Consider the following 12,013-nt stretch of genomic DNA (forward strand, 5'->3'; position numbering starts at 1 on the left):
TTGTTTAGTCGTTTAGTCGTGTCCGACTCTTCATGACCCCATGGACCAGAGCATGCCAGGCACTTCTGTCTTCCACTGCCTCCCGCAGTTTGGTCAGGCTCATGTTTGTAGCTTCGAAGACACTATCCAACCATCTCGTCCTCTGTCGTCCCCTTCTCCTTGTGCCCTCCATCTTTCCCAACATCAGGGTCTTTTTCAGGGAGTCTTCTCTTCTCATGAGGTGGCCAAAGTATTGGAGCCTCAGCTTCACGATCTGTCCTTCCAGTGAGCACTCAGGGCTGATTTCCTTCAGAATGGATAGGTTTGTTCTTCTTGCAGTCCATGGGACTCTCAAGAGTCTCCTCCAGCACCATAATTCAAAAGCATCAATTCTTCGGCGATCTGCCTTCTTTATGGTCCAGCTCTCACTTCCATACATCACTACTGGGAAAACCATAGATTTTACCCGTTACAAACATTTAATACTGCATATTCTTCCATACTCCAATTTTTATATCAAACCATATTGGTAATTGTTAAACTACAAGTGATATCAAAATCCTGCTAATGTTTCCATCTGCTTACAGTGGTCTGCTAAATAACTTACAATTTTCCCCCATTCTTTTATAAAGCTTTTATCCTCTTGGTTTCTGAGTTTTCCAGTCAGTTTTGCCACCTCGGCATAGTCCACAGCATGGACTATAGACCATATGTGGCTTCTTAACCATTTTGATCTGCAGAACTTGCACTTTTCCAGGGGCCCAGATGGTTGTTTCAAATTCATGAGGAGTTGATATTTTGGTGTGGCATCACCAATACTTTGGAACTCACGGCCTGTTGACACCCACCCCTTACTGCTGTTTTGTTGTTGTTGTTGTTTAGTCATTTCCGACTCTTTGTGACCCCATGGACCAGAGCACGCCAGGCACTCCTGTCTTCCACTGTCTCCCGCAGTTTGGTCAAACTCATGCTGGTAGCTTCGAGAACACTATCCAACCATCTCCATCCTCTGTCGTCCCCTTCTCCTTGTGCCCTCCATCTTTCCCAACATCAGCGTCTTTCCCAGGGAGTCTTCTCTTCTCATGAGGTGGCCAAAGTATTGGAGTCTCAGCTTTGTGATCTGTCCTTCCAAGTGAGCACTCAGGGCTGATTTCCTTCAGAATGGAGAGGTTTGATCTTCTTGCAGTCCATGGGACTCTCAAGAGTCTCTGCTGTAGACACATGCTAAAAACTTTTTTTTTATTTCAGCAAGCCTATTCAGACATAAAACATAGCTACATATGCTTGTTTTAAAAATATTTGCTTTCTCAGTGTATTGTTAATAAATATTGTATATTATTTCATATACACTGCTTGGAGATTTCTTTTTTATTGAGTAGTTTATAATTTTTTTCTATCCCCCCCCCCCCGCTGAATAAATAAGCAGCCATTGGGGGAATAACAGTTTGGATTGGGATTGTGGTGCAAGAATTGAGGACTTAACCCTTTCTCCTCGATTCCATTTCTCTGATGTAAATTACTCACCCCCTCCCCCTCCCAAATTACTAATATACAAGCATCTAGGACCCTCGTACCTACGGGACCATCTCTCCTGGTATGCCCTGCGGAGGACCTTAAGGTCCATAAATAACAACATTTTGGAGGTCCCAAGCCTCAAGGAGGTTAAATTGGTCTCAACTAGAGCCAGGGCCTTTTCAGCACTGGCCCCGACTTGGTGGAATTCTCTGTCACAAGAGACTAGGGCCCTGTGGGATTTGACATCTTTCCGCAGGGCCTGCAAGATGTTCTCCCCTGGCCTTCGGCTTAGAATCACTCTGACCCCTTATATAGGATTTGGTATATAAATCTTTGCTTGGATTTTTTGCTGGCCCGTGTAGGACCAGCATGGATAGCTGGCTCGGGTGAATATCTGAGGTTTCCTCCCTTTATAGTCTTGATCTATGGGCTGCTAGTAAAACGAGGCTGCATTTTAAACTGTATTTTAAGCAGTGTTTTAATTAACCGTTTTTTTCTATTACGTTTTATTGTAATTTATATTTGTTGTTAGCCGCCCTGAGCCTGGCCCTGGAGGGCGGGGTATAAATTATTATTATTATTATTATTATTATTATTATTATTATTATTATTATTATTAATTTTTTCTTCTACAACTAATGATGGTTCCAGGTGGGAGGGGAAAATTAGCATCAAGAGAATTCACATGGGAAGGGATTAAAAACCCTCCCTCCCTCCTCTTGCTACAGTCCTAATCGACCCTGCAGCTGCTCACAGCCTGGGCAATCAAAATATGCTGGGAAATGCAAGCTATATCTCGTTTTGCCCTTAGGCAAATAGGGCAAAATGTAATTTCCACAATTACAGTTAACATTAATTCAGACACTGAAATCTGGGTATCTTAAAGCTGCTGTATCATGCGTTAAAGTGATGAACCTTGGAGTTTCTATTAATAACATTTATCAAATTGGATATGTTATTTTAATTGTTTCTTGAGCTGTGCAAAATGTCAAATGAAATCTGAATTGTTTATAGCACAGGGGCATATATTTTTTTGTAATCTCATATATAAAAATCTATAACTCTTGAGATTGTCCTCTGCAAGTGATTATGCAGTTTGAAGGCGTCCTCGGTCTGTGTCTGAAAATGCAACTTTTGCTATGATGTCTTAACTTTTGTGAAGTCAGCAGCACAAAGCTCATGGCACGGTTGATTTTAATATTAACGAATCAAAAAAGAAAATGGACAGAATCTTGTTAGAGAATTAAAAAGTGTCGCACTACAATTTGCATTTTCTGTTATACGTCAGCGGATCTTACACATTTTTCTACTAAAACCCTTATACTGGTTTGCCTGCTTGCTGCAAGCCCCCACATTTTCTTACCTTAAAGCCACTGTGTGGAATAGAGGGAGGGACAGGACCAGATGGGCTCTCCGCTCCTTTCTGCTCCAGCCTGCAAAACTGTCAGGCAAAGATGATGTGAGCTGTGGTCCCATCTGTGAGAGGCTCCCAGATTGAAACTCAACCATTGTCCTGCTTGTGACTGTTATAAACAAAATCTGCCCTTCTTCCCTTGTGGGGTATCTAAGAGCCCGTATAGAGTTCTTAAGTGGGTTCCCTATTGATAGGAGAAAATAACAGAGGCCAACCAGAGAATATTGAGAAGCAAAGCAGCTACAAAGCCTGATCTTTATTAAAGTTGTTGCAACAGGGTGCTCCCCTCACACGCAGGAGGATGGAGGAGGACCCAGAATCAAGGTGTGCGTGCCCTTATATAGACATTTTAAATTCCCTGCTCTGGAGCTCAAGACCACCCCTCCATACATCATACCTACATCACAGCAGGGGTGTAACCCAAGACCACCCCCCACAAACATCATACCACGGAAAAGGCGGTCTACAACAGAAATTTGAATGTTGTTTTTCCTGTCTGCCAGGTTATCTGATAATGCCTTATCTGATTGCCTTTCCCGGTAGTCTGGCCATTCCTTTGAGATGTTGATCACCCAATTCCTGAGACAATGGATAGGTTCCCTCACCCCCTCCCTCCTTGCAGAGAAAACATTTGGTCAGTTTGGGAGTCAAAATGGTTTCAGGGTGGTCTTCCTGTGCTGCTCCAGAAATGTGCTCCCCATATCTATGTACGTGCTTGGTTGGTACATTTATGAACATTTATTATCTATATAAGACTTTAAATTTTTATTACATGACGTAAGCAAAGCTGCGAGGAGAGGGGCGGCGGCGGTGATGTGCACGAAGTATTACTTGGAGGTTTTTGCTTAAGAGTCTGCAGCACTTTTTAAAAAAGGCAAACCACCTCTCAGTTTAAATTTCAGAATTTAAGCAGATGAGTAGGTTTCCTTTTCAGCATGTGAGGAACATTTCAGAGAATTCCCCCAGCTAGTCATTGTCATCAGCATAATCAAATGCTGAACTGGGTGGTCCTGTATCTGTCAGTTTGGCAGTGGAACAGGGCCACCTACAGACCGAATACTTTCTGCCTGCTTCCGCAATAGACTCCCCAGGTAGCAGCTCAAGGAGGACTGAGCCTGCATTGTAGCCTCCATCAATGCTGAGGATGTCAGCTGGGGAAAAGAAAAGGTGTGGGGAAGCAGTTGGCCTGCTTGAGGCCCTAACCGAGAGGTAAAGGTAAAGGGACCCCTGACCATTAAGTCCAGTCACGGATGACTCTGGGGTTGCGGCACTCATCTCGCTTTATTGGCTGAGGGAGCTGGTGTACAGCTTCCGGGTCATGTGGCCAGCATGACTAAGCGCTTCTGGCGAACCAGAGCAGCGCACGGAAATGCTGTTTATCTTTCTGCCAGAGCAGTAGCTATTTATCTACTTGCACTTTGATGTGCTTTCAAACTGCTAGGTTGGCAGGAGCAGGGACCAAGCAACGGGAGCTCACCCCGTCGCGGGGATTCGAACCACCGACCTTCTGATCGGCAACTCCTAGGCTCTGTGGTTTAACCCACAGCGCCACCCACGTGGGCCCTCCAAGGACTGCATGGCAGCAGGCACAGATGAGGGTCATTACTAATGTGGTTAACAACCACACACCAACCATATGGTTCAGCACACACAAGCTCAGTGCCAGATTTACGTATAATCTAAACAAACTATATCTCAGGGCCCCACTCTCTTGAGGGCCCCCAAAAATTTAAAGGGGAAAAAAACTGGATGTACATTTCCAAAATATAAGATGAAAAAACAAATAAAATAAAACCTACATACAGCAACAACCGTTTTGTGTTGTGTAGGCTCCTTTGATGTAAGTACAGTGGTACCTCGGGTTATAGACGCTTCAGGTTACAAACTCCGCTCACCCAGAAGTAGTACCTCAGGTTGAGAACTTTGCCCAAGGATGAGAACGGAAACCGTGTGGCAGTGGCGCGGCGGCAGCAGGAGGCCCCATTAGCGAAAGCGCACCTCAGGTTAAGAACAGACCTCCGAAACGAATTAAGTTCATAACCCGAGGTACCACTGTAATGGGCCCCGCCTGCTAGTCTACTCCCTAAAATATCACTGGTTTGCTCATTTCTATATATAGGGTGCCTACATTCTACATGTACTGGTTGTATGGCAACATGTGTAAATGGCTTTAGATACCTATTAGGTCCATAAATTACCATATAGCATGTATTCAACGCAAAAAAAACCCAGCAACAATTTGTTGTTAGCAAAGGACAGCAGGACATATAAAGGGCCCCATTACCTTCAGTAACTGAGAGCCTCATCAAACCTAAATCTGGCCCTGCATATAACACATATGCTCTCACGCATACATACAGAAACACAGATCACCTTCTCCATTTTACACGCAGATACCTCCCCAGCATAGTGCTGCGCTTGGTGGAGAAGCTTTAAGCCTCAGCAAGCTCACTGCTGCGGTGCGGACATGCCCCGTTGCAACTTTGGGCTGGGTAGAGTGGGTTAAACCTCTCATCCTAGCCCAGTGTTGTGATGGGGGGGGGGTTTTCCAGTGGGGAGGGGGCTGGTGAGTTACTTCAAAGGGCTGCCCAGTTTGATCTGGCTTGTGGGTTCATTATATCTGCCCTGATAGTTTATAGCAACCTGGAAGTGGAGATTAAAGTCAGGGCATGCATGCAATGAGGTTTTAAAAGACAGGCATGATTCCCTTAATAATTACTTTATTGTTTATACCCTGCCCATCTTGCTGAGTTTCCCCAGCCACTCTGGGTGGCTTGTCTAAAAACATAATAAAAACATCAAGCATTAAAAACATCCCAATACAGGGCTGCCTCCAGATGTCTTCTAAAAGTCAGATAGTTGTTTATTTCCTTGACATCTGATGGGAGGGCATTCCACAGGGCAGGCGCCACTACCGAGAAGGCCCTCTGCCTGGTTCCCTGTAACTTCGCTTCTCACAGCAAGGGAACCAGCAGAAGGCCCTCGGAAGAGGACCTCATTGCCTGGACTGAACGATGGCAGTGGGGACGCTCCTTCAGGTATACTGGGACGAGGCCGTTTAAGTGACCAAGGAAATAATGAACCGTTCCTCACACGCACCCTGGAACCCCTGCATAATCTCTGAACAGGTGGGAGGTCTAAACAGCAGCAGCCCAGAGACCCAACACATTTTCTTTGAGTACCTGCTTGTTTCTCTATTAAGGCCTTCTGGACTAGGGACTGTTACTTAAGAACTGCTGCTTCTATTAATAAGAGTCTGTGCCTTCTGAAATTAGCTTGATTTCAGTAGCTTGATTTTTAGTAGTGCTTTTGTTTAATCTTAATTTGTTATCTAGTGCTCCTGTTAGCCCAAAACAGGATTCTGGGACTAGTTTCCAGATCATTCTCATTCTAACAGCCGATGGAAGGGTTGCTAGAGCTGAAACCAGTTTGTTTAAAAATACTCCTTTGAGAGTTTATTAGCAAATGCTGACTATGGTCATGTTTCTGACACCCAGTTACATAATGATGTGAGACCCTCCTACTAGGGCTCTGGGACCTGAGTTTGTAGGTATTCTTAGTTGTTGAGGATGGTTGTGTCATTGGCTGAAACATAAGGTGTGTTGCAGTGCCCTCCTGAATTCGCCTCTAGGGTGCAGTGCCCCTAGACCAGGGGCTTTCCGAACTTGCATCTCCAACTGTTTTTGGACTACAGTTCTCATCATCCCTGACCACTGGTCCTGCTAGCTAGGGATGATGGGAGTTGTAGTCCAAAGGCAGCTGGAGAGAGACTAAAGTTTGCGAAGCCCTGCTGTAGGCCATTAGCTTCCACATCCAACTAAAGTGGATGAAAAGAACCAATGAAAAAATTCCATGCTGCCCCAAGACCGAACTACAGACAGGGTGTGGGAGAGCCAATCTCTGAATATTTTTGGTTTTGCTAAAATGCTGTTATGCACCAGAACATAGGAAGCTATCTTCTACCAAGTCAGGGCTTATCCACACTTAACCTTTTGCCCCGCAATTTCTAGGGGCTTTCTTTGCAAAAACCTGCTCTTTACTGCTGAATCAGAGCAAACGGCGATTCAGGTTTTCCATGGAATGCCATTTGTTCTGATTCAGCAGTAAAGAGCGAGTTTTCATGGGGAAAGCATGGGAGGGAGGGAAACAAAGTGCTTGAACCTTTGCCTAGAAAGCTTGGGGCAAAAGGAAGTCTAAATGAACCCCCAGACTACTGGTCCAGCTATTCAGTAGTGTCAGCACTGATCGGCAGCAGCTTTCCAAGCTTTTAGGCAGAGGTCTCCCAGCCCTATACAGAGGTGTCAGAGACTGCAAATGAGGTGCTGTACCATGGTGCTATAGGCCTTTCCCATCTATGCACACGGTACTTGTGTGAATTTGATTGGACAACATTATATAATAGACAGGCACCATATCTGTTGTATTTTCGGTGGCTTGATTGAAAACTCTCCTCTTCCAATGAGACTTTTAAAGTGCAGATCCTATCCAGTTTCTGTACTAGAATAGTTCTTAAAGGTAAAGGTACCCCTGCCCATATGGGCCAGTCGTGTCCGACTATGGGGTTGCGCGCCCATCTCACTTAAGAGGCCGGGGGCCAGCGCTGTCCGAAGACACTTCCGGGTCACGTGGCCAGCGTGACAAGCTGCATCTGGCGAGCCAGCGCAGCACACGAAAACGCTGTTTACCTTCCCGCTAGTAAGCGGTCCCTATTTATCTACTTGCACCCGGGGGTGCTTTCGAACTGCTAGGTTGGCAGGCACTGGGACCGAGCAACGGAAGCGCACCCCGCCGCGGGGATTCGAACCGCCGACCTGGCGATCGGCAAGTCCTAGGTTCTGTGGTTTTACCCACAGCGCCACCCACATCCCCTAGAATAGTTCTTAAGATGCTTTAATTGTTTGATCCCTTGTGTGTTTGTCACCCTAAGCTCCTTTGAGAGGAAGGAAAGAGTGTAAGATTAATAAATATGTAAATACAACAAACAAACCATGGGTGGGGGAGATAAGTGTTTAACTTGTGGACCATTTTTCTGATCAAAATTTGCTCCCACCAAGCTGCTTCCTCATCTGCAGGATATAGATTTCAGATCCCCATATCTTCTCCCTTGCTTGAGAAAAACACAAATGTGTGAGGGACAGGTTTTTTTGTGGGGTGAAGGGTTAGGCATGACCCCCCCCCAATCTCTGCTGTGGTCAAATTTGCCACTCCCACAGCTGCTTTTCAATAGAGAACCAAAAAAACCACGCAAACCATCTGGAGATGGTTCACAGCTCTCCTGCATCATGTCTTTTGTGGCCCCCAGAATAACTTGATAGACCACACTTTGTATTCTGAGCACCGCAGGCAGGAGCTGAAAGAGTGAGGGGCACAAAATAATATACTGCAGCATTCACAGGATAGTTCTGAACCCACTGAAACAACCCTTATATTCCAATTTTAACCTTTATATTCTGATGTTAAAATTGAATCAGACTTCAAGAGCTTTAAGCTTTTGTTTCAGCTCTTTTGAAAATGCTACCTTCGCGTTAATTATTCCCTCCCCCTTTGGTTTGAAAGAAACCTCCCTTCTCCATTTCTGCGTCTCTTCCTTCCTTCCTTCCTTGGCAGCTCCTCCACTGTAACCTCTTTCCCTTCTTCCCCACCAGGGCAGAGCTTAGGCTACGGCTTTGTCAATTATGTTGACTCCAACGATGCTGATAAAGCAATCAACACGTTGAATGGGCTCAAACTACAGACAAAAACAATCAAGGTGAGGAGGGTTGGGTGGGCGGGCAAGCTGCCCTCAAGGTGCCTTCATGAAAGGAAGGCCGGAATGCATATCTGAGTTCAGAAGGGGCACGGACCCTCTTTCCTTTCATGCACAGTTGTGTTTCCCTGCCAGGGACTGTGCTGAGGAGGAATGGTGGGAGCCTCCCCCCGCCCCCCGCTCAGGATCCTGAATCTTCCCAGCAGCCATGGGACAGTATAGATTTGGAAAAATGGTTTGCAGAGGGGCATAGTTCAAAAGGCAGAAGTTGGGAAGAACTGGGTGATGGAACAGCTAGGACAGCCTTTCTCAACCTGTGGGTCCCCAGATGTTGTTGAACTACAACTCCCATCACCCCTAGCTACTAGGATCAGTGGTCAGGGATGATGGGAGTTGTAGTCCAACAACATCTGGGGATCCACAGCTTGAGAACCGCTGAGCTAGGAGAAGAAGAACTGGGAGAGAGGGAGAGAGAGAGGGAGTTAACAGACTTTGTTTCGCTGGAAAGCACCCATCTGCTCAGCCCAAGGTCAAGGAGAGCAGATAAGGTGGCTGCTCAGAAAGCACAGTTGTTTCGAGATCAGGTTGCAAGGAGCAGAAATGACTAGGGAGGAAGTGGATGGAACCCTTAATTGGGAGCACTTTCATTCCGAGGAATGGCTTCTTTGTTCTTTCACTATGATTATTAAAAATTCTAACTGGTAAGAGACTCCTTTCACTTTGTTCTGTTTATCTATGGGGGGGGGAGCTGAGTCCCTGAAGCCTGACATTCACCCACTCAGGGTCTTCATCACAGAATATGGGGTCATCCAGACATCCTTTTTGTTGTTGTTCCAGGCACTTTCCCCGGGAGAACTCACATTTTACCACTGAATTGGGGCAAATGGCAGACGGGGTTGTTTTTTTCAGATTGACGTTTGCAGTAAGACATTGGTGTTCCCAGGGAAAATGCTGTGACAAACAAACTGCTCGGACACAGAGCTTTAAAACATGGAGCTGTGCCTAGAAAAGTGGCATGAAAGGATGTCTGGATGAGCTCTAAGCCATACATCTAATCAGGGTTTCCCATACTTGAGTCTCCAGCTGGTTTTGGACTACAACTCCCATTATCCCTAGCTAACAGGACCCGTGGTCAGGGATGATGGGAACTGTAGTTTGAAAACAACTGGAGACCCAAGTTTGGGGAAACCCTGATCTCAACGAATCCGTGCAAATGATGGAAGGAGGCCAGAGTCTATGAAGGGGTGTAAAGGCAGAGTCTGGGTGGCAATATTGTTCGTAGTGTTAATTATTATTGTTAAAGGTAAAGGTACCCCTGACCGTTAGGTCCAGTAGCGGACGACTCTGGGGTTGTGGCGCTCATCTCGCTTTACAGGCCGAGGGAGCTGGCGTTTGTCCACAGCCAGCTTCCGGGTCATGTGGCCAACATGACTAAGCCACTTCTGGCAAACCAGAGCAGTGCACAGAAATGCCGTTTACCTTCCCGCTGGAGTGGTACCTATTTATGTACTTGCACTTTGACGTGCTTTCGAACTGCTATGTTGGCAGGAGCAGGGACCGAACAACGGGAGCTCTCGCCCGTCGCGGGGATACGAACCGCCGACCTTCTGATCGGCAAGCCCTAGGCTCTGTGGTTTAGACCACAGTGCCACCCGCGTCCCTCATTATTATTGTTACCACACAATTAATATGCATGGCACTGTGAAAAGAGAGGTTCCTGTCTCAGGTTGCTTACAGAGGAAGACGATGGAAGATGGATGCGAAGGTAGGCAGGGGAGGAATAAAGGAGGAATCCTTGGCTCCCCTGGAAGAAAGTGGGAGCTGCTGGGGTTGAAGTGGGAGGTGGAAACAGAAAGCTCTTTCTCGAGAGTGTTTGTATTCTGCCCTCTGTGCCACCAGGTGTCCTACGCCCGGCCTAGCTCAGCCTCCATCCGTGATGCCAATCTCTACGTGAGCGGCCTACCCAAGACGATGAGCCAGAAAGAGATGGAGCAGCTGTTCTCGCAGTATGGGCGCATCATCACCTCCCGCATCCTTGTCGATCAGGTCACAGGTATTAAGAAGCGCATAAGTACCCTGCCACCAGCGCCACTGGTGGAAAAAGATTGCCAAAGGGACTTGAGCAGAGCGAGGAGAGGATTTATCATAGTCCTTGGGGGTCCTTCAATCGGAGCAGGAAGGGTTGTGCCTGATATGCCTATAATGCTATCATTGTAGGACATCATGTGCCTTTGCATGGGCTTGCGCTCTGATTTGCATATCCTTTCTATTGCATTTGGTACGTGGGCTCAGGCCTTGTCCACACAGGCAAACAAAGGCTGATTCTTATGTTGAGGAAAATCAGAGTGTGATTGCTATGTAACTAGGGAAGGGAAATGGGGAGGAGAGACTCTCCTGTCACCCCAAGTTTGTGGAGGTACAAATAATGTGAAATTCTGTAAGAATTCCATCTGCTTTTTCCTGTTTCTAAAGCACTTAGGGCACCCTTGCTTGGTCCCCAGAATCAGCACCTTTCTAACTCTTTGCAAGCTCGAACTGTAAACTCTCCATCCCAGTAGGGCTTATTTCTCCATCCCTTTGTCCCATCTCTTCCATGATGCCGCTGTGTGTCTGGGAGTGCAGAGCTCAACCCTAGAACATGTCAAGCAATAAGTCAGAAATCACGGCTTTCTACATATGTCAGGTGCTCTTCCTCCACTGAGTAGCTACACCGATACATACTACTTATGGGAAGGACTTCAAGCTGAGACTGTGTGGGTGCCAGGCTCCCCATAACTGCTTAGAAGTTCTTGAATTCTCATCTGTATTGTTTGGAAGGTTTCAAAAAATCCCTTTCCAGAACAGATTCTGTTCCTGTAATAAGAAAACACCAGATACAATACACCACATAATTTTGGACTGCCCTTTTCTCGACACCCTTCGCAGAGATCTCCTAGTGACTCCCACACAGCTCAAAATATTGACTTGCAAGGAGTCTGTAATCCAATATTTGTTGAGGGATGATATTTCCAAAACTACCAAGATTATTTTGGGGTACTTAGCTGAGATATTTAAAGCTTAATCTAAAGTCTGATTTATCCAATGGTGGCTATCCAGTCTTTTATATATTGTATGTGTTTCAAACTTGCAGGGACACTAAAAAGAAAATTAAACAGATGTTACAAAGAATGCAAGGTGCTTGGGGAAAAAATGCAAGAAGTGTCTGTCTTCAGATGAGCGATATAGTCAAACCTCAGTTCCCAAACAGCTCTCTTTTGGAACATTTCGGCTCCCAAACGCCAAAAACCCAGAACGAAATGCTCCGGTTTTCGAACGTTTTTTGGAAGCTGAATGTCTGACGCGGCTTCCGGTTGAGTGCA

At 46.1% G+C, this 12,013-nt stretch overlaps 1 protein-coding gene across 7 annotated transcripts in view; it reads left to right on the top strand.

The window, feature by feature from the left end:
- ELAVL3 (ELAV like RNA binding protein 3) overlaps positions 1 to 12,013 on the top strand; it is an 88,830-nt gene that overhangs the window by 58,067 nt on the left and 18,750 nt on the right. For all 7 annotated transcript variants that reach the window (XM_081894563.1, XM_081894564.1, XM_081894566.1 and 4 more), the window contains exons 3-4: positions 8,554 to 8,657; positions 10,554 to 10,707. In XM_081894563.1, the coding sequence (XP_081750689.1) occupies positions 8,554 to 8,657; positions 10,554 to 10,707 (258 nt within the window). The remainder of the gene's footprint in view (positions 1 to 8,553; positions 8,658 to 10,553; positions 10,708 to 12,013) is intronic.

The sequence above is a fragment of the Podarcis melisellensis genome (genome assembly GCF_964234715.1).
Source record: "Podarcis melisellensis genome assembly, chromosome: 17".
Classification (NCBI taxonomy): domain Eukaryota; kingdom Metazoa; phylum Chordata; class Lepidosauria; order Squamata; family Lacertidae; genus Podarcis; species Podarcis melisellensis.